General features: G+C 43.9%; 3 protein-coding genes across 12 annotated transcripts; 2 read left to right on the top strand and 1 right to left on the bottom strand.

Annotated features, from left to right (window-relative positions):
- Positions 1-698: 698 nt before the first annotated feature.
- rab36 (RAB36, member RAS oncogene family) lies at positions 699-4,523 on the top strand. Of its 2 annotated transcripts, none has more exons than XM_086203897.1 (11): positions 699-784; positions 1,458-1,541; positions 1,967-2,058; positions 2,144-2,218; positions 2,342-2,443; positions 2,524-2,588; positions 2,686-2,737; positions 2,924-3,005; positions 3,091-3,181; positions 3,284-3,397; positions 3,476-4,523. In XM_086203897.1, the coding sequence occupies exons 2-11, from the start codon at positions 1,464-1,466 to the stop codon at positions 3,535-3,537; spliced, it is 813 nt and encodes a 270-aa protein (XP_086060023.1). In that variant the 5' UTR covers positions 699-784; positions 1,458-1,463; the 3' UTR covers positions 3,538-4,523. The 2 variants fall into 2 exon arrangements, with proteins under 2 accessions (XP_086060023.1, XP_086060024.1); XM_086203898.1 differs by having other exon boundaries at positions 770-867.
- Positions 4,524-4,912: 389 nt separating this feature from the next.
- depdc5 (DEP domain containing 5, GATOR1 subcomplex subunit) lies at positions 4,913-20,423 on the top strand. Of its 9 annotated transcripts, none has more exons than XM_086203902.1 (43): positions 4,913-5,122; positions 5,470-5,537; positions 5,650-5,737; positions 5,812-5,858; positions 6,474-6,559; positions 6,629-6,712; positions 6,800-6,849; positions 7,621-7,690; positions 8,235-8,313; positions 8,426-8,487; positions 8,576-8,645; positions 8,719-8,791; positions 8,872-8,975; positions 9,061-9,135; positions 9,216-9,350; positions 9,792-9,853; positions 9,937-10,010; positions 10,110-10,179; positions 10,260-10,296; positions 10,382-10,502; positions 10,610-10,824; positions 11,243-11,443; positions 11,576-11,711; positions 11,798-11,892; positions 12,071-12,130; positions 13,291-13,447; positions 13,556-13,716; positions 13,948-14,068; positions 14,197-14,364; positions 14,479-14,701; positions 15,108-15,238; positions 15,328-15,424; positions 15,644-15,706; positions 16,377-16,489; positions 16,645-16,719; positions 16,930-17,062; positions 17,305-17,404; positions 17,488-17,727; positions 18,113-18,282; positions 18,481-18,652; positions 18,729-18,789; positions 19,149-19,231; positions 19,300-20,423. In XM_086203902.1, the coding sequence occupies exons 2-43, from the start codon at positions 5,480-5,482 to the stop codon at positions 19,596-19,598; spliced, it is 4,719 nt and encodes a 1,572-aa protein (XP_086060028.1). In that variant the 5' UTR covers positions 4,913-5,122; positions 5,470-5,479; the 3' UTR covers positions 19,599-20,423. The 9 variants fall into 9 exon arrangements, with proteins under 9 accessions (XP_086060028.1, XP_086060029.1, XP_086060025.1 ...); XM_086203903.1 differs by having other exon boundaries at positions 11,798-11,889; XM_086203899.1 differs by having other exon boundaries at positions 13,264-13,447; positions 19,300-20,422.
- Positions 19,933-26,593, bottom strand: LOC147261731 (major facilitator superfamily domain-containing protein 12-like). Its single transcript, XM_086203909.1, has 11 exons — positions 25,730-26,593; positions 25,488-25,607; positions 24,446-24,656; positions 24,108-24,234; positions 23,647-23,883; positions 23,293-23,385; positions 23,111-23,203; positions 22,787-22,957; positions 22,600-22,694; positions 22,235-22,365; positions 19,933-22,138 (listed from the first exon to the last, which is right to left on the bottom strand). The coding sequence occupies exons 1-11, from the start codon at positions 25,875-25,877 to the stop codon at positions 22,095-22,097; spliced, it is 1,470 nt and encodes a 489-aa protein (XP_086060035.1). The 5' UTR covers positions 25,878-26,593; the 3' UTR covers positions 19,933-22,094.
- Positions 26,594-27,167: the final 574 nt, after the last annotated feature.

Below are 27,167 nucleotides of genomic sequence, written 5' to 3' on the forward strand. Positions count from 1 at the left end.
AAGAGTACGAATGAAATTAGAGTTTAATTAGACTTAAAACCTTCTTTCATGATACCATAACCAACATTTTTATTTATTTTTACTTTATTGAAAAGGGACAGTGTATGGGTGGTGCAGTGGTTAGCACTGTGGCCTCACAGCAAGAAGGTTGCCGGTTCGAGTCCCGGCTCGGGCACGGGATCTTTCTGTGTGGAGTTTGCATGTTCTCCCCGTGTATGCGTGGGTTCTTCTTCCCACCATCCAAAAACATGCAATTGAGGACTAGACTGATTGGATTCTCTAAATTAACCGTAGGTACGGATGTGAGTGTGAATGGTTGTTCGTCTCTCTATGTTGGCCCTGCGGTGGACTGGCGATCTGTCCAGGGTGAACCCCGCCTCTCGCCCGTTGATGCTGGGACAGGCTCCAGCCCCCCCGCGACCCTTAATGTAGGAATAAGCGGAAGATGACGATGGATGGATGGGACAGTGTATATTAATGAACATTTCACATGTAAACATGTACTACCAAGAGAAAAGAAGAAAAAAGGGGGAGGTAAAAGAGAGAGAGAGAAAAAAAGACTTACAACAGGGATACATTACTACATTACTACTCCACTATTATCATCAAGTGTCTGTCGGAATATTGAGGTTGTGAAGCACATACCGTCCATGCAAGTGTTGGGATGAATGTGCCACGTGACACAGGAGCCACACGGTTGTCATGGAAACGAGCTCCACATACAACAGCGTCCGGGTTACAGCGGGCGTCCGGAGGAGAGACATTCTACAAAATTTCCTCAGCGGTGCGTGGAATTCGTTAAAGAACCTCACTGTTCAGATCAGAGACAGAGACGACAGATGTGAGATGTTCGACTAAGAAGTGGAGGTGATATACTGTAATTACACCACAATTGGCTTCCGTGTTCGATGGCCACGGCTGCGGACCATTTAGCTTGATTCGTTATTTCTTACACAGATTTGTCACCTCATTTTAAAACCTCGCGATAATCATGTATAGCCTGTGAAAATATCAAACGTGACTTAGCTCAGCATGTTCGTCTGGCTACGGTACGAAAATGAATATCATGTTGAAATAAAACAAAACAAGGCAGAGTTTAAATATTCTCAAAACTTCATGTCCTCCACATTAACCTCTGTTAGTGAGGGGCTTGGCTGGACCTGTGCGATGATGGGACTTTTCAGAAAGTCACAGTGTTTGATCAGTATTTTTCTGGATGGTGACTGTGTTCTTATCATTATGGTAGACCACTGCGATATTATTATTCTTGGTGGCTTATGTGTTGAAATTATTCCCTCAAACATGAGGGATGCCATGGATGTGTTCACTACTGAACAAAATGGGAACGAAGGCATTCACGCTCTGATCTCATGCTGTGTTTGCTTCAGGGAACCAGTGACCTTTTGCAAATACGCACCCACATATTGGGAGTACTAAAAAATCCCACTCCCCTGCAGGTCGTCATGCAGATTAACAGGAACGGGATGATACCGTTCCCACCGCCCATCAGCAGAGACAGGGTCATCCGTGAATTCCCAAAGGTAAACCGTCTTTTGTATGTTCTAAGGAGCATCTTGAATATTCTCCTGCTGGATATTCTAGCTCCATTTTATTCTGAAACCACTGAGGTAAAAACACGGGAGGCACAAGTCTCGAGGACGTTTCATTTATTAGACGTGTGTGACATCTAACTAACTTTCTTAGAAGGCTAAATCAGTGTCAGAGCAAGGTAATTATGGGCTGCGTATCGGTCATGAGCGTGTTGTGGCTCCAGCCCTTGAAGTCCCGATTCCTGTTGGAGTTTGAGACCCAAATGCGGACTGTAAAATACCACAATGCAACGGGAACAGCTCATTCATGCAGGACTCCAGTCTGTCCTGATTGTCTTTCTGACATTACATTATAGTAGGAAATAACAACTGTAATGCTGTTGAAGCAGGTGTTCAGTGGTTCTTGCTGTGTTCAGTGTTACAGACCTGAAGCGTGTCTGGAGCTGAGGGCAGACTGGGACCTTCAGGTTAAAGCAGCCTGTAAAGACAGAGCCACCCGAAGTCACATGTGAGTGTTGAGTTTACATGTCAGTATTCATGAAGCCCTCAACATTAATGCACACACTCCAACTCGTTTGTTGTCTTCTTTCAAGTTGGGACCGACAGAAAATGTCAAAAGTGGTGGTTGTTGGAGACTTGAACGTGGGAAAGACCTGTCTGATAAACAGGTACTTCATTAATCAGTGTCAAGTCTAGACTGGATCCTGACCAGCAAAGATGTGCAGACTTTCTGAAATGGCTGTCAGGTGCAAAAAAAAAAAGGCCTGATTTGCTTTTTTTTCGATTTGCAGGTTTTGTAAAGATTCATTTGAAAGAGACTATAAGGCCACCATAGGAGTGGACTTTGAGATTGAGAGGTTTGAGATATCAGGGGTACCCTTCTCTCTTCAGATGTGAGTAGTTGGAGCTCAAAAGGCCTACAGGCAGTTTAGTAGTACTCCATGTTTCACCTCGTCCTTGTCTTATTATACAGTTGGGACACAGCCGGACAAGAAAAATTCAAATGCATCGCTTCTGCATACTACCGAGGCGCTCAGGGTGAGTTGTTGTAAAAACTGTCAGCTCTCTGCTGCTTGGTTACGATTTTACACTTCAGCTGTATAAATGTTGAATGTCAGTATTTTTCCGTTCACAGTCATTATCACCGTCTTTGACATGGCCGACATCATTTCCCTGGATCACACACGGTAGGTGATTCGAACATCATCGACCTCAGCATAACTAACTGAACAGAAACAGCAGGTACACAGATCAGTTGATTCTTCTGGATTAGTAAAATGACGACTTTACACCTATAAATCCATTCAGATAATATCAAATCAAATGCAACATTATGGTGCACTGTTTGGATTTGGTTTGGTTTCCTTCTCCAGCCAGTGGTTGGAGGAGGCGATGAGAGAAAATGAACCCAACTCCTGCTTCATCTTCTTGGTCGGTACTAAGAGTGACCTGCTGGTGAGTGCACATCCGTATCCCGTTGAAAGCTCTGACATGAGATATCATAACGCTCATTTATTACCTTGCTGTCTTCTGTTCTAAGCCCTTAGAAGAAAGGCAGAGGACAGAAAGAGATGCCATCAGGATAGCGACAGATATGCATGCAGAGTTTTGGGCTGTTTCAGCTAAAAGTGGTAAGAGGGTGTGGATCCTTCACCGTTGTGCAAAAAGAACACAATGCAAGACAGACATGCCGATATTTACTGTAAAAGTTGTGTCTTCTATCTCATTTTCAGGTGAGAATGTTCAGGGTTTTTTCTTCAGGGTAGCGGCCCTGGCCTTTGAGAGCTGCATACAGAAGGACACAGAGAATGGAGGCCCGGCTAGCATCGGACCAGGAGATAGCATCAGTAAGGACGGAATTCCATATGCTGAGGTGATGACAGTGGAAGGTTTGAGGCTGTGTGATAATTTGTTTGTTCTGTTAGAATCATATCGTGCCAACTTGGAGGAAGCTGCTGCACAGGACGTGAAGAAAAACTGCTGCTGATGAGGATGACGAAGAGAGGCAGAAAATAAACTCAACATCTCTGGCTGGACTGAAATGCGCCTCACAGCATGAAGCATCACGATTTATCGAGCCTGCCGTGTATTCTGGCACCGCGAATCGTCCAGGTTGTCACCGTTGTACACGGATATCAATACGCGTTCACATTCTGATGATGGAACTTACAGAAACTAAAACTAGGCATCAACTCTTTCAACATATTTTTTTAATCCTGAGAACCAAAATGAAATTTTTTTCACTAAATTGCATTTATTTATTCGTACTGATCGAAACTGCATAGGCTGAACATAGAGGCCAATGATTTACCTTTGTTTGTTTTTGTTTTTTTGTGGATTTTTTTTTGTAGAGAAACTGTACGTCCAGGTTATGAACAGTTGGTTAAAAAACAAAAAAAGTTAATTGTATTTGCAGGAAACTCCTCCACTCAGCTACGCTCACGCATTTTGACCTGGTAGTTTTTCCTAATAAACAGTAACTAGCGTTACAAGCAAGTCAGAGTGACTCATGATAAGTTTGTTTCATTTTAAGGTCTTGTCACATAATTTCATTTTACTAACGACCTATAAAATGTATTATGTCCATCATTTCAGTGCCTGAGCTGATTAGATAATGTTACGAACATCACTAACCTTTTTGGAACCCTTGTAAAGATGCTTTGAATTTACTTTACTAATATGAAAGTGTTTCTTCAAGCAGTATTGCTGTGTGTTGTTGTCTGACTCAGCTGATGTCGGTTGTACATTGATCAAGTTTATTGGCAGGTGAGGGAGCAGGAAATCCTGTTTTCCCTCAGTTTTATTTCAACTTATTCAAGTGCAGATAAGTTTACATGTTCAGTGAATTATTGTAGACATTAACATTTAATGTATTGGCTTTCAAGTAATTTTGACATGATGAAGCAATACAGCTGAACATTCATGAGACCAGTATTTTGTCAAAGCCTATTATTATTATTATTCAATAAAGTAATAAATCGGCTGTGTGAGTGGTTCTGTCTGTGTGATTACGTGAGGATGTTGTCATTCCCTGAACCTCAAGGATGATGATGTTTTGCTCTGGAGCAAAGCTCAATTTATCCACACTTTTGAATCACTTCATTTTTACAAACTATTTAAACTATAATTGTCTGTCAGTGTTTGTCTTTGGTTTCTGTTTATTTTAAAGATAATATGAGATTGACTCGACGAATGTTGTTCGTACATGTCCTGAGAAAAATTGAGTTTCTAAGTGGTTTATAAAAGAAGAAATGGTGAAAATACGCGGAGGGAACTATCTTGCGTCGGTACGATGCTCTCTGAGCGCTCAGGAACCAATCAGATCACGCGTTTCCGTGTTTTGCAGGAAGTGCCACCAGTGTGTGTCAGCTAGCTAGCTAGCTAGCTGTGAGCTGTTGTCAGCTCTGCCTGTAATTTACTTACCATTTACTGCTTGGACAATATTTTATTTGTGGTTATTGCAAGTCAGAGACTATCGTTGATTAGTTAAGCTAATCAGCTTGTCTCAAATGAGCCTCATGTCTTCATCCCAGGACAGTTTGAGATGCTAGGAGTTTGAGCCTGCTGCAGTTGTATGTATCGTTCATGTGTCAGTTTCTCTTAAATTAACTCCCCAGGATCCACCTTAACTATTGATAACCAATCGTAATTTATGTACATATTGAAATATGTGAAATGATATCATAAGAGAACATTTGTAACTTATTGTCACGGCACAAACATTTATTAGTTGAACAGTAATTTTCACACAGCCCTTCACAAATGTACAATAAATCATACAACACATAGAAGCATTCATTTGAGAGCCTTGAGGCCAGACAATTGTTAATTTGCCCACCTTTGTACGTAAATGAATCTCCTGTTAAAGTGATTATGAATGTTGTAACTCAAACTTTAAATGATGGCCATTGTTCCTCAGCTGCTCCACCATGAAGACCAATAAGTCATACAAGCTTGTGCTGCACAAGAAGGGCTTTGCAGGGAGTGGTAAGAAACACTGCTGCCTAAGTTAATGTTCTTGTGCAATGTTAATATCCTTTCTGAAAGATTAGAATTGTATGAGTTTGTGTTTTTCAAATGAACATTTTTCTTTCATCAGATGATGAGTTGGTTGTCAACCCAAAAGTTTTCCCTCAAGTCAGTCTCGGGGATATAGTTGAAATTGCCCATCCCACCGATGAATACAGGTGAGCCCCCATGAAGGGAGACTGGGCTGCTGTGTTTGAATGTATTCTCCTACTAAATCACATCTCTTCCACAGTCCACTACTGCTGCAGGTGAAGAGCCTGAAGGAAGATCTCCAAAAAGGCAAGTCGGCGTGTACTCTACTTTGGATCAAAGTACATGAAAAGACTAATAGATTAAGTACAGTTTCATGGACAGAATAATAGAAACACCCCTACAGTTTTCAATATACATTACAAAAGAAAAACCACAGCACTCTATGGCCCCGTCGACCCAAATTGAGTTAATAAGTGAGAAACCAGATTACGTGATGGTCTGTGTCTAATCAGCCTTGAGGATTGCAGTGGTGCAAGATATTCACTGTAAATGTCTCTGAAAATATTGCAGAATATGGTGTGTGACAAAGTACCATTTATGATTGTGATATTTGTTATCGATTGAAACCATTTTTTTAGGAATACATATTTTGAAAGTAGGGGTAAAGGAGATGTAGTATTTTCTTTTAACTTTTGATAGCTCAATGTTTCTACCACGCTAAACTGCTGGGAACTCTAGATTTCCAGATTATTCCTATTGTTGTAATGCTATTAGTCTGGTATTCTGTTCATCTCTCATATAAATTGTGTGAATAAACAAACACCAGCTAATATGAATATGAAGTCCATATTTTAGAACATACAAAGGTTGTCTCTGAGCTGCCTAATTTGTTCATTGTTATTACGTTTTATTCTCATTCAGAGACAATCAGCGTGGATCAGACTGTAGCACAAGCCTTCAAACTGCGTGCATACCAGGATGTCATTGTCAACATTGTGGACCCACAGGTACGTTAACTCTCACTCTCCTGCATTTGTCAGCCAAACAAAATCTCTAAGAGTATTTTGCCCTTACAGGACGTGACGCTGGACCTGGTGGAGCTGACGTTCAAGGACCAGTACATCGGTCGTGGAGACATGTGGAGACTGAAGAAGAGTCTGGTGAAGCATCTCTATGTGTAATAATATTTAACAGGTCATTGGTGGAAGCGCTTGACTTTTCTTTTTTTCCTTCGTTTTTGATTGCAGGTGAGCACATGTGCCTACGTGACACAGAAGGTGGAGTTTGCAGGAATCAGGTAGGTTGTGGTGCATGCAGTTAAGTCTGCAAATGAATTTGCAACAACACCGTTGATGTGCGTTGAATTTAACTAAAATAGAGGAATAAATCAATATTAATCCACGTTTCTATTAATGGTCGCACCAGGAACAGTCAACAAATCAATAAAGGTATAAAAAGGCAAAGAGGGTAGTTTATATACTAAGACTGGAGAACACTTCATTGCTGATGGAGGATTTACTTCCTAGTTATACTTGAAATGGACTGAAGCTGAGAGAAAAAAATATCTTGGCTAATCTGTTCTACTTTAATATAATTTACTATTTGAAGTGTGTTAATTAAATCTTTCAATTTTGGGGTGTTGGCTGTTTCAGTTTGGAAGGTTTTAGCAACTTGAGAACATCATGTCTATTAGCAAAAAACGTATTTAATGTAATCCGAATTGTATCTACACACAAATGTCGTACTTTTAGGTGAAATAGCGATGCTATCATTGTTGGTTGTTTTGTTTTGTTTTGTTATGTTTTTTCACTTTTGGTAATTTTCCCTCATTTGCCACACCAAAGCCTAATTGTATGTCTCAGCTTGCAAAATAGAGCTTCTCAAATTGATAATGTGGTTGGAAGATGGATTTTATCCTACTAAATGTATTATTTTAATCTATTTGTCTTTAAACTAATGTGGACAGCACCAGGAGTGAGGAAATGATGATGATGATGATGATGATGATGATGATGTCATTTTGCCGGATGATTGTCACTACATTGTGCTATTGTGTTTGCTGCTCTAGAGCCCAGACCAGTGAACTGTGGGTGAAGGGAGAGAAGGTGACCTGTGGTTACATCAGTGAAGACAGCAGAGTAAGACTCACTGTTGGAGCAACTCATATGCTGCGATACGACCTGAAACATGAGCAGATGTTCACGTGCTGAAATATGATAAAGTGACATAATTCAGCCAGAGGTGCCCTCAGTGTTTACTGTTATGGTCATTTTGTTGGACGTTTGTATGTTATAAATGAGATCAGCAACAGTGTGTTCCAACACATGTTGAAATACTGAGCTTCAAAAATAACACGAGCTACAAGAGAAGTTAGAATTGACAGAAATGACGTCAAGTTCGATCCGCTTTGATGCTTCAGCTATAGAAAGGGGTTGCCATGGTGATGCTGACTCTAGTTTAGTAGTCAAGGAAGACTACTACGATACAACACACAATACATCTTTTAAAAAACAACAACAAAAAAAAAAACATTATTTATCACTGAATAGTTACATCTAGTCTGGACATGCTAGTTTTGCTACACTACATGGTCTCTTTTTGGCCGAAGCAGTAAATGGTGATGTCACACATCCATACTGAATTGATTGATTGATTTTGTCATGTGACCTTGTCATGATACAGGTGGTGTTCAGATCCACCTCTGCAATGGTCTACATCTTTATACAAATGAGCTGTGAGATGTGGGACTTTGACATCTACGGTGAGTCTCTCCTCTGCCACTCACCGTCGTCTTCACCATCATCATCAGCAGCAGCAGCAGCACAGAACACATCTCTGGATCAGAACGTCTCATGGTCGTGTTTGTCTCTCAGGTGACCTCTACTTCGAGAAGGCTGTCAATGGTTTCCTCTCAGACCTTTTTACCAAGTGGAAGGTTTGTCGTGTCCCTTCGTCTACTTGTCTAACTGTACATTTTTAACATTACATATGTGATTTTTTTTAATTGGCTGTGGTCAATATAGGATAAGAACTGCAGTCACGAGGTGACAGTCGTACTCTTCTCACGTACATTCTACAGTGCTAAAACAATAGGTGAGTCCTCTCCTCCATCATCACATTTAGCTCCTACGTATTTGTATGAGAACACGCTTGTCATGTCTTGCAGAGGAGTTTCCTGAGATTCTGCGAGCCTCCATCAGACAGGACCACGAGGGACGTTTCTATGAAGACTTCTACAGGTACTGTTATCTTACTACCAAGCCCATCTGCACTAGACATCAGATATCAGCTGGATGGTTCTGAACTGTCCTTTGATCAGGGTCGTGGCTCAGAATGAGAGACGGGATGAATGGACGTCTTTACTGGTCACCATCAAGAAGCTCTTCATTCAGTACGCCGTCCTGGTGCGACTGAAAGAAGCAGGTGGAGTTAAAGAGTTTACTGACATGTGGGTCCTTGGATCAGGCTCCTTTAATAACCAACATCTTGTCTATTTGCTTCGTACCAGATGGTTTTCCTGTTGGTTACAACTCAACTGCTGCTCAAGGAAACTACCTGGAGGCCATTAACCTTTCTTTTAATGGTCAGTGCTCTAATCCCGAGGTGAGAATTAAGATTAGTCAGTCTGATTGCGACCTACCAAAGCTGCTATGTCTCCCTCAGTGTTTGACAAGCACTATATCAACCGTAACTTCGACCGCACCGGGCAGATGTCAGTGGTCATCACCCCGGGAGTGGGAGTGTTTGAGGTTGACCGTCTGCTTATGATTCTCACCAAACAACGAATGATTGACAATGGTGAGTAAGATGATCCAAGTACACGTGCAATTATTGATATTGAAGGAACAATGAGGCCTCGTGCAGGTCTGAAGTCAGGTTTACAGGGCGCAGTGATTACTGCTGCTTCTTAAAGGATTCACTGGAAGATTATTGAGGCTGCTTTCAGTTGTTGATCAGATTTTCATCACATGTTCATTATTTTTTATTTCGTGAGATTCCATACAAGTCGTTTTCTACAAATGAGCAGGGATTGATGGTCATTAGTCGTGTATCGGTACACTGGTTTTCTGTATTGTCCTCCCATTCTTATGTCATGTGTTTTTAATAAACATTGCTTTTCTCCACTTCTACTGCTCTCTTATATTATAAATTATGTTGTGTCACTTGCATGTACTGTATATTGAAGCTGTAAAACAAATCCCCAGTGAGAAAGTGACCTTTGTGACCTTTCCCCTGCAGGTATTGGTGTAGACCTGGTGTGTATGGGGGAGCAGCCGCTACATGCAGTACCGTTATTTAAGGTAACACATCCAAAGTATTAGACTGTTGTGCATTCAATCATATTTTTTTGTTTGTTACTGATGATCTCTAACATCAACTGTAGCTGCACAATAGGGCAACACCTGGAGACTCTCGAGTGGGAGACGACTATAATCTGCCTCACTGGATTAATCACAGGCAAGACACCTTACTGGAGTCTGAGATTAAGGATGAATTCAATCATTAATATAGATTTAATTGATTCATTTTTGTCCATCTGTTCTGCCATTCCTGCAGCTTCTACACCTCCAAAAGTCAAAACTCCTGCAGTTTCTTCACCCCTCGAATCAAACTAGCAGGTCGCAAGGTAATTAAATATTCTATTGTAAGGCTTTTTGTTCTGAATATGAATTTTTTGTAATTTAACCCCATACCGTTTTTTTTTAGCTTCATGCTGAAAAATTCAAGAGCAGCAAAGACCACAGTGAGTTGTGAGACTTAATCACTGCGCTATTTTGAATTTCTTGTGACAACTTCTTGTACTCCAACCCTCTCATGCCTTGTTTCAGCACTCTGTGCACCAAAGGACTCTGATAACAGCCTGCCAATACAGGTGGACTACGATGCCTATGATGCTCAGGTGTTCAGACTTCCAGGTCCTTCACGAATTCAGAGAAGCACCAACTTCAGGTATGCGTCTGAACTCTACTAAACACATGAAACAAAGGAGGGAGACTGAGGTATAATTTGTACTTACGTTGCGACGTGGGAGGACAGAAGTGACTGTATTTTTGCAGGATGGGACGAGACAAAGAGTCAAGTGGGAGGAAGAGTTGGGGGTCCGTGGATGTTACTGCGGGCGTAGGTGTGTCCCCTCCTGTTCGCTCCGATGAGCAGCGTAGCCTGGCATCCGATGATAGTCTGGGTCCTGTATCCAACATGCTGCTGATACCCCGGATGCCTCCTGTGCAGTATGAAGTCAGCAGCTCTCTGGGATACACAAGCACCAGAGGTAATGCCTCTTGAGCTTAAGGGGCACCTGCAAGGAATGTGATAAAAACCCATTTCTTGTTTTTAATGTATTTTTAAAAGGGACAATGAATGACTGCCAAAGAAATGTAAATTTACCCAGGTTAGTCAAATAGCAGTCACTTTGCCTGAGTTTGTTAGTCATCCCAAAATAAGAAAAATCACAATAAGAAGAGCATGACATCTACAATAGTTAATGCCACATGATGATACAAAAAGCATATGAAGCCTGAACAGGATTGGGCCCAGTATGGAGCCCTGTGGGACACCTGTTGGTATACATAAAGGTTAGATTTTTAATGATTAGTTTTGACATGTTCGGAACAGAATGAGATGTAGGATATGATAAGGTTGCACAATTCTGTAGAAAAAATGACTGAAGTTGTTATTCTGTGGATCAGAGTTGTTGGAGAAGATGATGGACTCACAGCGAGACTCCAGTGCCCCGGGCAGGTTCACAGTTGGAAGTGCTGAGTCCACCCTGCACATCCGCCCTGGAGGTTACACCCCTCAGAGAGCACTCATAAACCCCTTCACTCCATCTAGGATGCCTATGAAACTCACGTCCAACCGCCGACGCTGGATGCACACCTTCCCTGTGGGTACGGTGACACATTCATATTTTCTAGAACTTCATATTTATATCACTTACTTTAATTTACATCCAAGATCCTGTAACAACCAACTGCTCTTTGGAAAGAAGAAACTTTCAGACTATGTGTGTTGGTCTTCAGGTCCTACTGGAGAGGCTATACAGATCCATCATCAGACCAGACAGAACATGGCTGAGCTGCAGGGCAGCCAGCAGAGAGACCCCGCCCACACCTCTGCAGAGCTGCTGGAGCTTGCTTATCACGAAGCCACAGGGAGGTTAGATAGGCCTGCCCCAAGGGACAATTATTTCCTTTTACCACTGACACTCAGATGAATGCTTGCTCTTTATCTTTTCATTGAAGACAAACAGCCTCCCGGCAAGCAGGAGAGAATGGCCTTTACATTGGTGGAGGGATGGAAGAGTTCACTGGAAGTCCTGGGAGCAACAACAATGGTGGTAAAAATACTCCATAACAGTGTTCTCTTAAAGCAGATTAAGGCTTTTTTTTGCTTTGCAACAGCATGAATTGCATGCATGCATCAGTTACACGTCACATGCAACCAACCAGGTAAACCCAAAATGTGCAACTGTGCTGCTTTTTCTTGTCTTTGCCTTCATTCTGATGTCTGTACAGGAACTCTCACCCACTGTGGCTCCTCAGTGGTGGACTTCTCCCCCAGTGGTGCCAATCCAAGTGAGTCCATGTTGCCCTTATGAAAATAAAGACGTTCATTCATTCATTCATAAGTCATAAACATTGTCATACCTCAAAATCAGGCAGATATTGAACCTTCTTGGTCATCAAATTGATCATTGCGATAAACCGTCAGAGATGTTTTTCAACTTTGAGGGCTTATTCAGCTTTAGCAGGTAGCTTTCTCCACGGGGCATCTGTCTCCAGGCGCCGCAGGTATATGTTCAAGTCCCATGGTTTGGGGGTTCCTCTCCTCTCCTCTCCTCTGCTCTGCTCTCCTCTCCTCTTCTCTCCTCTCCTCTGCTCTGCTCTCCTCGCCTCTCCTCTTCTCTCGTCTCCTCTCCTCTCCTCTCCTCTCCTGTGCTCTGCTCTCCTATCCTATCCTCTCCTCTGCTCTTCTCTCATCTGCTCCCCTCTCCTCTCCTTATCTTTTGTCAGTCTCTCACTGCACCTCATGTAAATCTTCACTTGTGATTTAAAGATAACCAGGTGTTACACTTCTCCAATTTGATTAGCCTTCCTTTTACTTTCCTACATCATGATCTGTTTACGGTCACCAAATCTTGTGTGACGATCACAATCTTGCATGGCTGCCAATAGTAAATCTCTCTGGCCTTTTTGCAAATGTGAAACCTCTCTCTCTTGCTGACAGTATTTTGAATTTAAATTTGCCGTCACCATCTGAATGATTGCATGATGTGATTTGTCTGCATACATTGGCTGAGTCACTTCACAGTTCACCCTGGATGAGACCAAGACCCATATTTTCCCTTGCCTGTGAGGGGCACTGATCACTGACTGTCACAGCGCCACCATCTGCATGTCCAATCACTGCTGCTGCACCACCACAGACCTGTCAGGAATCACCAGCAGGGGTGACCAAGCCAGTTAAACTAACACTTTCCTTATTTTTCTTCCCCCTCTTCTCCCTCTGTCCTTCTGTTTTTATTTGTTTTTTTTGTTCTTCATTCTGTCTTTTCTGTCCTTATATCTTCACCTTCACCCCTTTCTCCTGTACCACCACACTTCTCCCTCTGTCCACACACATGTACCGTTCAACTATGGGTACATGCATTTGTCTTGGCTTTGGGAATTTGTGTGTGCGTGTTTGTATGGCGTGGGTGCTCCTGAAGCCCTGCTGCTGTCTGCACCCCCAACAGTGCCCAGCTTCTGCTGCACAGTTGGGGTAGACTGGAAGTCTCTGACCACGCCGGCGTGCCTGCCCCTCACCACTGACTACTTCCCCGACCGCCAGACGCTACAAAATGACTACACTGAAGGCTGCTACGACCTGCTGCCGCACAGCGACCTGGAGAGGTGCCTCTAGATGTATCAACCAAAAATACAATCAGGATGCGGGTAATTAAGAAATGAATGCGAAGGAACAATCTCAAAAATACTTTTGAGTGTCTTTGTGTTTCTTAGGCGAGAAGATGAAGCTCCTGTGATGAGTGCTACTCAGGTCTTTGAGGAGTTTATCTGTCAGAGGTTGATGCAGGGCTACCAGATCATCGTCCAACCCAACAAGAGGAAAGCACAGCCTAGTGTGGCCACACCCCTTGGCAGCAGCCCTTTATACTCCAGAGGTAAAAGAATGTTTTATCACTATTTTATGAGTAAAATATAAGAGACAGTTCTCTAAATAATGGAGTCTGTCGCCATCACTGTCAACGCCAACTTGAACGTTCCTTCTTATCGTTGTAAAGGCAGAAGTGATGGTAGAGCTCTTTTGTTAGCTCACATGATGTTATTTAAATTTTACCTGATGAAGTGGGCCGACCTGTGGTGACTTCATTTCTCTGTCTCTGTGTTCTCAGGTCTAGTGTCTCTGCGTCGAGCAGAGGAAGAGGAGACGGTGTTCTGGCTCAGTATGGGCAGGACCTTCCATAAAGTTTGCCTCAAAGACAAGATCATCACTGTTACTCGCTACCTGCCAAAGTTAGTACACCCAGAAACCTCATTGTCTTACAACAAGGCCAAAATGCCAATCAAAATTGCTAAAATAAAGAAGTCTTTTTCAGGAAATGAATGTAAGTCTGGCTCGGTTGTGTTTGTGTGTATTTTAGGTACCCATATGAGTCAGCCCAGATCCAGTACAGCTACAGTCTGTGTCCTCCACACTCAGATGCTCAGTTTGTGTCCTGCTGGGTTGAGTTTGGTCATGAGAGACTGGAGGAGTATAAGTGGAACTACCTTGACCAGTACATCTGCTCTGCTGGTTCGGAGGACTTCAGGTACACACACATTTACAAATAATAACATCATCGATTCACACATTTACAGAAAGAATTGTGCAATTTTTAATGGCGAATTGTATCAGAATCCAAGTCTGTCTTCTCCCTTCATAGTTTGATTGACTCACTCAAGTTCTGGAGGACTCGGTTCCTCCTGCTACCAGCTGGAGGAGCTCGCCGCGTGGCGGACGGGGAGGGGCACTGGGATGTCTATGGGGAGGGAGCAAGTACAGGGATGGGCGGCAGTGGGGACTGGGTCCTGCTGGATGGCTTCATCCGATTCCTTGAGGGCCTCAACCGCATCCGCCGCCGGCATCGCTCCGACAGGATCATCAGAGTGAGGCTTTGCTCATTAATTTACATCACGTTATTGTATGAAAACATTTTCATATTTTTGTCATGTGACACTCATATTATGTAGCATCTTAATCCTAAAGCGGGTTCCTTTTGATGTTAGACTGACACAGGAACTTGGAGATGGCCCAGTACATCTTTCATTAATTCTCTAAGCTCAATATTCCTTGTACTGCAAATAAATAGAAATAACAAATACTAATGATGGACAAAGTTCCTGCTAATGTGGAGTATGTCATGGTACTAAAAACTAGCTCGGAATTTTCAGTACAGAAATCAGAAATCAAACAATTAAAGGTGGAAAGAAGACAAAGAGAAAGTTTCTGGAAAAAGAATGCAGCCAAATTCCTATCTAGAACTGCCTGTAATTGTCTCCCTCTGTTTTTAAGCAGCAGAAGGGCACACCGATGAAGGTCACAAGTCCTCTCCCTTCATATCCTCCTGAGCCTGTGCCACCTCCTCAAGGCAAAAAAGGCACATCAGCTCTATCAGCCTTGCTGGAGATGGATCAAAACCAGAAGTGAGTGTTCTCAGCAGCAGCAAAAGCCCAATATGGCGTTTTCACTGGATGAAGCCATGAATCTTTGAGTCCTTGCGCTTCTTGCTTAGGTCTCTGGAGGAGCAGCAGCAGGTGAAACCCTCAGCAGTCGTCAGTGAACTCTCAAGTGCTGTCACGGCGTCCACGTATATAGACAGTCCACGCAAGGTCAGCATTTCTTCTGTGTGCCAGTTAAAACAGGTTGTCTTGCTTCAGGTGTTCAGCTTTTGCACATTGGAGGTGTCATTGATTATTCTGTGCTGGAGCTTTGGTGTGGGACTTTGCTTGTTTCTCTCCTTCCATCTGCTTTTCTCTCAATGCCTCTGTTGTGTTCCTGTTCCTGGGCTTTGGGTGTTTGATCCTGGGTATGTTCTTCCTGTTAAACAGGACGCTGCCTTTATTTTGGATTTTATACGTAGCCCTCGCTCCTCCTACATCTATCACTCTCAGGTCAGTAAGCTGTGTGTGTCCAGATGTGCTCTGAGCTTCTCTAACTCACTTGGCATTGATGCATGGTGTGCAGAAACCCTCTGGCCCTTTTCTTTTAAACTGCGCAAGCGTACAAATCGTGGTACATTTTATGCGCACCAATTTTATGAGCGTCGCCTCGAGCATCTCGTATTTATCTGGGTCTGTCTTTGTTTTGCCATCTCCAATGGGGTATAATATATACAGCATGATGGTTTGTATTTTTGTTTCGAATAGTTTGCAAAGAGTGACAAATGTTATCTCAGTGTAACTAACATGTACCGTGTCATCACTGGCCTACACATGTTGCCATGCATGACGTCAGAACCTGGTTGACAAAAGCTCTTGTAGTCAAGTCAGCGCAAGTCAGTTTTATCTCATGACACTTTACAAGTAGAGCAGGTCTTAAACCAAAACGCAAAAATGTTCTCCACCTGCCTCCACCAGATCCATTGAAGGTGAGACCAGAGTAACAGCACTGATGTTGCTGGTGATTTTTACACGCTTTCCTCCACCTCCACATGTCAATGTTGCAGCAGAACTCTAGTATAAAACCAACTGCATGTGTTGAACCGACTGAGGTGTTAGTAATCTCGAGAAACCTGTCAAACACACCACCTCAAACAACTCATACTGTGACTCAACTGCGCAGCTGCCAGCCGAAGCCACCGAGGCTGCAGATAAAGGACTCCAGCTGGGGCTGACAGGGGGAACTGCAGCGCCACCTGCAGGAGAGACTACAGCAGGTAGCAGCACAGACACCAGGTAACCTTCTACTCACCACGAGGCTTGTCACAGCTGTACATCTGGCACACACACGATTAAAATAAACCTGGGCACCTTAAAATCATACTCTGAATATGTCTAGTGTTGTTGTTTGATCCTGTTTGGTTTATAGTTGTTTATTCATGTGTTCACAGTGGCACTTCAGGCGAATTTTCTCTGTCATCCTCTTCAACATTCTTGGAGATCCTGGAAGCCATCAAAAATCCCACGTAAGATGCGTGTGTGTGTGTGTGTGTGTGTGTGTGTGTGTGTGTGTGTGTGTGTGTGTGTGTGTGTGTGTGTGTGTGTGTGTTTTCATAGTATGTTAGAAGAAAAGTAAATAAACTGCCTCTTGGTTTTCATTTTAGCGAATGAGATAAATTATTTAATATCATGGTAACAACTGTCATAATTTATCAGGCCCCTCTGTGATATTCCAGGACGGGTGTCCAGCTGCTCCCAGAGCAGAAGGGTCTCCCACTCAACTGCTTCATTAGCGCGGAGGTCGTTCATTGGCTGGTCAATAATGTTGAGGGTGTGGCCACACAAGGCATGGCTGTGGATGTCATGCAGGTATTTAAAACCTCCCTGATCAACATTTTTTTTTTCTAAAATATTCCTGAAATGTCAAGAAAAAAACAATATTTCTGATAAAATTAAAAAAAAAACAAACAAAACATTTGAACCTGCATCAGACTAAACTCTACACTCAGAAATGTTGTTTGCAGTGTGTTCTTAGTGTGTGTGCCTACATCACGTAAGGCTTGTGAGCACCTCTCAGCAGCTTGGTGTGTTTCTTCGATGTGTCTGTGTAGAAGATGCTGGATGAAGGCTTGGTGGCCCACGCTTCTGGAGACGCCATGCGCACCTTTGTCTATGGCTTCTACTTCTACAGGATCGTGGGAGAGAAGGACGGTGAGAGGCTTTAAAATACGAGGTGCTGCTGCTGCATGCGTTGTGAGACAGTATAATAGTGTCGTACTGTCCTTCTCCTGCAGGTCCCTCCTCCCAGCTGCCTTCCTCGGTGGCTGGTGGCTGGTCCACAGCAGCGGTTGAGGACTTCGCCCTGTTTCAGAGAAAGTGGTTTGAGGTTGCTTTCGTGTTGGAGGAGCGGCGACCCTGCGACCTCCCAGCTTTCCTCCTGCCTTGGCTGCCAAGTCGGCCGGCATCATACGCAAGTAGACACAGCTCCTTCAGCCGGAGCTTTGGAGGACGCAGCCAGGCTGCTGCACTGCTAGGTACACCAGCCCACAGCTTCCTCCCTCTTTCAGTCTGATGCAGTAGCGTTCATATGTTGCTCACATGACAGTTACGTGACATCACACACACAAAAAAAACAAGAACAACAAAATACTGACTTGAACATGAGGGAATGGACCAAAATGCAAAGTTGACAAATTCTGTCTATCTTGTTCAGTTTCTACCAGCAATTCCTCACAAATAATACTTTTGAAAATATTACTCACATATGATATAATTCTTTAAATAATTTTGATGTTGTAAGAGGACAGTTAATAAGGACAAAAAAGTATTTCAGTAAATTATAAATGTTGAAAAAAATCTTTAAAAGGAAATGCAACTGCAGGAATAATACACTCCCTCCCTCCCCATGTCCGACCCCAGCTGCCACAGTCCCCGAGCAGAAGACAGTCACTCTGGATGTGGATGTTAATAATCGCAGCGGTCGAACAGAATGGTGCAGCTGTTATTACCACGGCAACTTCTCCCTCAGTGCTGCTTTTGAGATCAAGCTGCACTGGATGGCGGTCACTGCAGCAGTGCTGTTTGAAATGGTAACGACATGAACGTGTCACCTCTGCATGGTTGTATTTTCTGGAAATAGAAAAATAAAGACACTCTTCCAGTTTATCATAAAATAGTCGTAGAGGTATATTGTGCTTGTGAGGTTGGAACAGTTTTAACATCAGGTGACCAGCGTGAAGGGCAGATCTACTCAGCTCAGCTTCCACACCCTCTGAACTCATTATCAGGTTCAAGGCTGGCACAGGAAGGCGGCGTCTTGCGGCTTCCTCCTGGTTCCTGTCCTGGAGGTTCCTTTTGCGCTGACGTCTTACCTGTATGGAGACCCTCTGAGAGCCCAGCTCTTCATCCCTCTCAACATCCACTGTCTGCTGAAGAATGGCAGCGACAATCTGTTTGAAGGTACTCGAGCCCGCAGACCAAACCAGCTGATCTGTTCATTGTGGGTGTGATGTGATGATATATTTGTTTCTGACAGGTTTTGAGCCGGAGACATACTGGGACAGGATGCAGCTCTTTCAAGAGGCCATTCTTTACAGGTACTGGTTCCTCTGGGCTGCACTTGACGGCAGAATGGGGTGTAAATCTCATCAGCTTTAGGTAGAGGGAACCCATGGAGATGACAACTTCCATCCCGCAGCAGATCCAGATTATTGGCCAGGGGCACCACTCTTACTGCCCAAAGATTGACACCCAGAAACGTTCAGAACCCAACAGAGAGGGGGCGGGGTCTTTGCAGATACAGAGGCCACCACATACGTCTATATGATGACTCTTCTACATTGTGCTTTATGAAAATCCTCATTCTGTTTTTTAACTTTAAAGACTTTGTTCAGTTATAAGAAATACAGTCATTGACAAAGTTCTGTCTGATGTTCTAATCTGCTCATTTTGACAGATTCGGCTTTGTAAACGACAAGTTTTCAGCTTCTGCTTTCAACTTCCCGTCAGAGAACAAGCCTCAGTACATCCACGTCACAGGTTTGTCTCACGGCATTAAACAGGCTTTCTGGGCACTGCAGTGCTGTAATCTGCTGCTTCTCTGTCAGGCACCGTCTTTCTGCAGCTGCCGTACTCCAAGAGGAAGTACTCCAGCGGGCAGCAGCGCCGGCGCAGGAACTCCACCACCTCCAACAGCCAGGGACCTTTTGGTGGCGAAGAGCGTGCCGGCTACTACTGGGCCTACAACACCATGCTGACCAAAGCCTGGAGGACGGGTGTGCTGGGCGATGAGAGGCTCGCCGACCGCCTGCTCAGAGATTTCACAGACTTCTGTGCCAACAAGGACAACAGACTTCTGACCTTCTGGCACAGTTGCCAGGAGAAAATGAATGCCAGCGCCCCCTGACAGAGAGAGACCCCGGGGGGGGGGGGCACATAGAATGACTTGGATGGATGATGAACACTGTTGTAATCCAAAATTCTGAGGAAAATGTTGACTGAGAGTTTACCACTGTTCTGTATACGAGTGTAATCTCAGTTGTGTTCTGTTCATTAACACAATATTATCAAGTCACTTATTTATTAGAGGGTTGGTTTTTTTTTACATTTTACAAGGTCAGCCAGAGAGCACCAGCAACACCTGATAATCATATGAGAGCACGTCGGTGGATTACATCACAACAACCAGATTTCTGAGCTGCAGATTGTATCAAATGAGTTAAACACCACCCAAAGGCCCCACATCACCTGGTTGAACGCCACTTGTTTCGCACCTCTCAACACACCCTCCATCCTTTGGTTCTGTTTTTAAATAGAACATATAACCACCATATTTAAAGTCTTTGTCCTTTCTGACCATACAGTCACACTTTCATCCCACACTGATGGCAGTATTCATCAGTGTTCAGTATCGTGCTCAGGGACACTCCAACATAGTCACTGCCAGAGCTGGGGATTGAACCTGTAACCTTCTGATTACTGAACTGCCACTCTACCGTCTGAGCCACACAGCTTCTTCAATGGAAAATGAAGGATGGAATCGTTGGTTGTCAATGACAATGAACGATCATAATTTTTTGCCCAATAAAAATTCACTCAGCTGATTTATTGATTATCTGCTTCATGGTTTCTCTGGTGTGCTGTGTAATTATTGATTATATTGGATTGATGGGTAAATTACTTACAGCAAAATATTCTTCAGGCGAGAGCAGAGTTGTCAGGTGACAGGGAGTCAACCATTACTGTAAATAACTGTGTCTATAATTAGCAGACAGATTATTCACAGAAGAAGCTGTGCAGCTGGTTGGGAAATGAGTGAGCGAAGTGACGAGATGATGGCGAGTGTCTGATTTAGTCACTGCAACAGCAGGTTAAAGATTTCCCGGGTCGGGAAAGAATGACCTAACCCTTGTCATGTGGTCATGTGGCCATGTGGTCATGGGTGAACCTCAGTCAATGACGGACACAGTTGCTCCTTGGAAACATGTTTCATTAGTCACAGCAGCAATAAAGACATGAAGGAATTGGCACATAAAAAAGGAAGTTAAAAAAAAAGTTAAAACGTACTGAGAGATTTGTCATTGAGATTGTCACAGAGAGAATTTCGATTTCCTATCAAGTCCTGCCCAGAGCTCACCAGTTTGATTCCCTTGTGTTTAGTCACATATTATAGTGTTGATCCCTTTAAGTGTTTTTACATGGAAAACAATTCAAACCTATCACACTTATATCATCATTCTATTTTGGTTTTTATAAAAGATACATGGCTGACAAGAGACATTAATAAATAAGAACCTCCAGGAAAAAGAGAATGGTAAACAGAAGTGATCCCAAAATCCCTTTGCCCTCCTCTTAAGTTTCCACTGGACTGGACTTTTTCAGTCCATGAAGTCATTTATGTCATCACTCACTCAACTATCCAATGAAGCTGTAAGTGTTCTTCCCAGAGAGTTTGGAACAGACGTTCCTCTGTATCAAGTACATTTGTGCGCTGCAGCGAAAACCTTGATTCTCCTTCGTGTCGGACTCCGTTTTTTATGTGCTCACTGAGAAGTTTTTCTGAACATACCTGTCGTCAAAGTATTTAGCTTTCTTCCATGATTACATCCTTCAATCAGTGGGAAGAACTGAGGTTTTCAAATCAATAAATGCTCCCTCTGGCTTTTTGGTTCCCTTCATGGTCCTGTTTGACCTCTGAGGTCTGGTAGTGAGACTTCAGCGGCAGCCGTCTGGACACCAGTAGCTTCCCAGTTGAACAGATGAGGTGATAGTTTGTTCCCAGTCTTCCCTCTCATGCTCTGTACTGTTACATACAGCAGCAATGCAGTAAAAAAAAAAAAAAAAAAGACTTTGACCAGGACTCTGTCCTGCCATTAGATCCCATCATCCTGAAAGTGGAACCCACATTACTGAATTTGTGTTACATTACGCCGTGCCAGACTTTGACAAAAGAAAAGGAACCTTTGAACAAACAACTGGTCACCATGAGTTGGAGATTACTGTATAAGTGCTAAATTAGCTGAGTGTTCCTTCAGCATCAAACACCTGTCATATTACGCTTCTGTATAACATCAATGATTGACTGTTCTCAAGTTTAATTAAGTCACTGAACTTGTAACTGTGGCAACTTATGAGTTGAGGTGAACTGGGATGAAGACTCTGCTGTCTCACTCGGTGCAACAGATTTGGGGGGGGGGGGGGGGCGTTTCAGTGACAAGCAGGAACTTGAAAAATAATAGAAAAATGTGCATCCTGAGTCCAATGATGAGATGATAAGAAAACACGGTCCAGGTTGAGTTTTCCCCTAAGACGAAAAGAAAAAGTCCTCTGGTTTTCTCTCTAGGAGGTCTCCATCCGGAGTGTTTGTGTTTCTCAGTGCTGCGGTGTGTCCGGAGTGGGTCTGTCAGTTGATAGTGGCTGCGTCATCAGTGACAACAGACACACCACCTAAGCACACACGGATGAGACGTAAGTCACACAGGTCCTGTAGCTATGCAGACTACACACACACACACAAACGCACGCACGCGGTAAGCGACTCACGTGCTCTGATTTGGATGGGCCAGATGAGGACGGAGCAGAGCGTCAATGCCGCCATGACAGCCACGCCTCCCGTCACTATGACCATGATGTAATGATAGAACCACACGCAGGCTGGACAACAGGTGATGGTGCTGAGGAGAAGCACCAGCATGTGTTAGTCTACACACTGATACGTATCGTACAGATGGACAGAGGTACATGTTGCCCAAGATGAACCAGAACCAGGGGAAGAAATTCACATTCATCATTCAAAGCCTGTTAAAAATCACTGTTACACAACTCTTTATTGAGGCTGATACACATGAATGCCACGCATACAACATTGTACCCTACTGCAGTGTGTGTGTGTGTGTTTATATACTCACTGGCAAGGATGCAAGGCCTGAATGACCATGACAGCTATTCCATTAGCCAGCTTATCCGTGAAACTCATGGCTCCATAGACAAAGGCTCCACTTTGCTGCAGAGACAGACACCATCACTAAGGTTAAATCTTTCCCACCTCTCTCTCTCTCCCTCTCTCACACACACACACACACACACACATCTTACAGTCTGATCAGCAATGAGCTCAGCAGTCATGGCAAGTGAGATGACTAGGATGGTGGCTGACCCCGCCCCCAGCAGTGCCGCCGCCCCGTAAACCCACTGGCCCATATCGAGATCCAGTAGCACCCAGTAGGAGAAGGCCATGATTAGCAGCAGGCCCAGGAAGTAGGTGAGCTGGACCAATCAGAGGAGAGAGACAGACTCAGTTCGATACTAAAGGCCTGTGCATTAGCTCTGTGCATATTTATGTGTTATTAATTATGATATTATTACAACTACATATCCAGCATAAATGGTCGGATGGTCAGAAGGACGAGTGCCACTTACACATTTTCCAATCTTTTTGGTGAGAGGCTTCATAATGAAAGAGGACAGAAAGCCGCTCAGGTACATCACTAATGGAATAGTGGCGATGAACTTCTGCAGAAGGAAAAACATCCAACCATGTGGTCACGATGAGACAAGAGGGAGGAGACACTGCCTTCCTGACATGGATCAGCCATGGTTACCTTGGGCAGCCCCAGAGTGTTGATGAGATACATTGAGATGTACGTCTGAGACAGGTTGACTATCAGTCGCGTGGACATGTAGAGCAGCGCCACCTACAGAGACACAGCAACACATCTGTCAGGGTGCCAAAACTGATACTCACACACAAAGAGGCTCTTCAAATGCCAGGCTTGTTCTTTCATAAGGATAAATCATGGAAGAATATCCCAGAAGTTCCAAATGGCTGGAATGTCATTTTCATTGAGTTGCCCCTCCATATTCTATGAGGGCTCCGTCTCTCTCAGCTCAGCCTGTCTTCTTACAAAATGAAAGTGTCTTGGATCAGGATCTGCTCACTTGAGTTCTGGGTTCACCTGATAGAATGAGGGCTGTTTCAGCCAACATTTCCACTGCAGAGGCGATGAGTGGCTCTTGTGTTTAGGAAGCAGGGGCCTCTGCTCCCCCTCTGCCTCTTCTTCCTCCTCCGTCCAAGCCCTGCTCCCCTCTTCTCCTCTAGTTGCTCCTCCTGCTCTGGGACTCCTCTCTTTGGTTCCCAGGTGAAAGATGACAGAGAAGAGCCCGCCGATGCCCAGAACGATCAACGCTAGATTCTGGAATCAAACCACACAAGTGAACGCAGTTAGCTGGTACATTTGAGTTGAAACATAAGCAAGCAACACAGAGGGATTATTGTAGCTGTCAGCAGGCCAAGACAAAAGCTGCTGCAGGCATCTGAACACTAAGATCAGTGTCTGAACATTAACTGACAATTAATCGACAATAAAGAGACATCAGCAGCAAACTAGTGGAGCTCAAGGAAGCAGTCCTCCCTCACCCGGAAGATGGGGATGTCCACTGGTCCAAGAGCATCACTGAGAGGGTCGTCACCTCCAGCTTGTATGTGGAACAGCAGGTAAGCTAGTGCGTACACCGTGATGTTGGCTATCACTGTGAATGCGTACCTACACACACGCCCACACACACACACACACACGTTATACATGGGCCTTAAACTTGTAGCATCATTTGAGTGTGTGTTATTGATCTACAGATCTTCATTAAAGAGTGTTGCTAGTGTAACGTCAGAACATTTGAAAGGTGATAAAGAGAAAGTGCGAAATGTTCATGTTTATGTACTTCATAGTTTAGAAAGAATGTGTGTGTTCCGTGTACCTGTACGCTGTGAGTTCTACTTTTGCATGCTCACAAGTGACCAGCTCTGGAATGAGAGACAGGTGGGAGATCTGAGTGGCGGCCCAGCCGAACTGAAAGATGATGATGAAGGGGACGAAGTAGGTCAGACTGGCCCACTGGGGGGTGAAGGGTCCGCAGCCAAGACACTGGTTGAAGATAAAGGCGAAGGACAGCAATACGCTGAGTGTACCTGGAGAGCACACACACACACACACACACACACACACACACACACACACACACACACACACACACACACACACAAAATGCCTTTCTTCACTCACAGTTGATCCAGAAGTGTTTGTAAACTCTAACTCAGGGACTCCTCTTTTCTGTCTTGAGGAACAAATCTGTAAATCTGTATTTGTTATGTTTCTGCTGTCTTTTCATCAGGTTTCATTTCATCACCTGCCGCTTCTCTTCTTCACCTACCACTTTTGCTCTGTCAAAGCCACTCCACCATGAAACATACAGAATCTCTTCCTGCTGTAGATCACAAATTCTTGTAAAACATCATCTGACCAGAGCTGCCGGATCAGTAAAATAAATGCTGAGTGTTCACTGAGATCAGAGTCCAAGCAGCACTTTCATAACAATTCAGTAACATTGTATTCTTAAGAAGAGCACATGCCATATTTCCTTCCAAGCTTCTCCAAATGTCATCAGGATTTTACAAAAAGGTACAATTGTGTGAAGTTTCTTCCTATTTATATAAATTCTGAGCACTATAGGAGTCCGTTCATCTCCTCCCTCTCACAGAGCCAAATGTGTTGTTTCATTCAAACAGTGAGCTGTCACCTCTGCCCTTGGGTTTACAAGGTATATTCACACACATGCAGTACAACCAAATGAAGCTGTTGCGTTTGGCTCCTGGATGGAGCTGAAGGCCGTTGATTACTGTGTGAAAGAAAGTTGCATTTGGGTTAGTGATCCTCTGAGGTCACACCCTAGCCAAGGTGTCAACTTCAATAACACCTAAAAACCCCGAGTCAGAGATCACTAGCACGGGTGAATGACTCACCCACTAGATGCCAAGTCTTCCTCTTGCCATAGGTGCCACAGCCGGGTGCTCGGTCCGACTCGTAGCCAATGAGAGGTGTGCAGAGAGCATCGGCGACCTGGCCAACTAACAACAGTACACCTGCACAGCAGAAGCAGTTAATGACATTCATGCATGCAGACAGACAGACAGACAGACAGATAGACAGATAGATAGATAGATAGATAGATAGATAGATAGATAGATAGATAGATACTTCTAACCTGCATATGTGTTCTGGAAGCCCAGCACTGAGTGGTAGAAGACCAGCAGGTAAGTGAACCACATAGAGGCGCACAGGTCATTGAGAACGTGGCCGAGCGCATAGCTGATCCTCCGGGGAAAGGACAGAGACCTCTCCATGTCCGGCATCTTGACTTGATGGAGGCCACTCAGCTGGTTCGCTTGGTATCCCTACCTTTACCCATAGGCCGGTAGCTCTGGCTAGAAGAACTTGAGATATTTTGGAGGAGTACACATGCTGTTGTAGCTTTCCCCGCGTCTGTGCGTGGTCGTGTGACAGTTCAGTTCCTCTTGTAGTCAGGTGACAGGAGGAGAGGAGCGGATTCAGGAGGCGGATCTGTCCCAACACCAGCGAAACACCTCCCAAACGAAGAAGCTACATTAGCCGCTCATCAGGGTGACATGTAGCGTCAACAACTCCTGTACATTCTTGAAACGAACTGTGAATCTCATAGAATGACACAAGGAACGACGTGTAGTGCCCGTCCTTCCTCTTCTTCACACGTCCCGTGTAATATCAAAAATAACATCCACGGCGGGGCGAGACACGACAACACCTGGCATCTCCATCATAAAGAACTAAGTTAGCCACACATGTTAGCACATCTGGGAACACGTAAACAACACCGCTCGCCGGTCGGGCTGCGTTCCAACACTCCCTCCATGGTCTTTGGCTGTATTCGAGTCCTAATCGCTGCCGGCCACACACGTCCGCTAACCAGTTACTTTCGGGACTCATCGCACCCCTGTGTTACCCCCCAAGTCTTCGTTTCACCTCATTGTGTTTTAAAGGGAGGAAGGAAAAGTTTAAAGGGAAATTGGTTGTGAAAATACAACACGGTAGACTATCCGAATGCAGCCCATCCTATTCCAAGATTTTTTTTTCCCCCTCGGAACTTTATTTAAAACAGTTTTACGCTACAATCCCCTTTAAAATTGTTGTATCTGAGGGGGAAAAAAACAAATAAGGGTCGAATACAAGGATATTTGACGGGTACAGTTAAAAGCTGGATAAAAGCACTAGAATCAATAAATTTATAGATAACCGATATCTTAAAGGCACATCGTCCCTTTACTTACCAGATAATATCAATATACAAGACTGTGTGGCAGAGTTGGTAGAGACTGGTGCTGCCTTTTTGAAGTCCTTTTAGTATTCAACTGTTTATTTATTCTGATATCTCTCCTGTATGACTTCCCTGTAAATCCAAATATTCCTTGAAGTTGTTTTAATGTTGAAAATACTGATCCATGAGGTCAGTAACAAAGATTAGTCTATTTTCATGTTCTATTTCAATTGTAATTCTGTCGTTCCACAAGTTGCCGGTGAGGTCAAGTGGCAGCACACCTCGAGTCTTCTCAATAGGCCTAAGAAAAAAGCAGATTGATGCGCACTCCCACCGTCTACTAAATCAGCCC

Source organism: Aulostomus chinensis, chromosome 5 (genome assembly GCF_037954235.1).
Source record: "Aulostomus chinensis isolate RoL2024-O1b breed Wild chromosome 5, RoL_Achi_v1.0, whole genome shotgun sequence".
In the NCBI taxonomy this organism is placed as follows: domain Eukaryota; kingdom Metazoa; phylum Chordata; class Actinopteri; order Syngnathiformes; family Aulostomidae; genus Aulostomus; species Aulostomus chinensis.

Excerpts from the sequence above, each read along its gene's own strand:
- LOC147261731 (XM_086203909.1), bottom strand. The coding sequence starts at position 25,877 with ATGCCGGACATGGAGAGGTCTCTGTCCTTTCCCCGGAGGATCAGCTAT. Across the intron at positions 22,695-22,786 it reads AGCTCATTGCTGATCAGACT|CAAAGTGGAGCCTTTGTCTA; the intron begins GTAAGATGTGTG and ends CTGTCTCTGCAG. Across the intron at positions 22,366-22,599 it reads CAGGCCTTGCATCCTTGCCA|CACCATCACCTGTTGTCCAG; the intron begins GTGAGTATATAA and ends GCTTCTCCTCAG.
- depdc5 (XM_086203899.1), top strand. The coding sequence starts at position 5,480 with ATGAAGACCAATAAGTCATACAAGCTTGTGCTGCACAAGAAGGGCTTT. Across the intron at positions 10,180-10,259 it reads TCAAACTAGCAGGTCGCAAG|CTTCATGCTGAAAAATTCAA; the intron begins GTAATTAAATAT and ends GTTTTTTTTTAG. Across the intron at positions 18,790-19,148 it reads CAAGAGGCCATTCTTTACAG|ATTCGGCTTTGTAAACGACA; the intron begins GTACTGGTTCCT and ends TCATTTTGACAG.
- rab36 (XM_086203897.1), top strand. The coding sequence starts at position 1,464 with ATGCAGATTAACAGGAACGGGATGATACCGTTCCCACCGCCCATCAGC. Across the intron at positions 1,542-1,966 it reads TCATCCGTGAATTCCCAAAG|TGTTACAGACCTGAAGCGTG; the intron begins GTAAACCGTCTT and ends TGCTGTGTTCAG. Across the intron at positions 2,059-2,143 it reads AGAGCCACCCGAAGTCACAT|TTGGGACCGACAGAAAATGT; the intron begins GTGAGTGTTGAG and ends TCTTCTTTCAAG.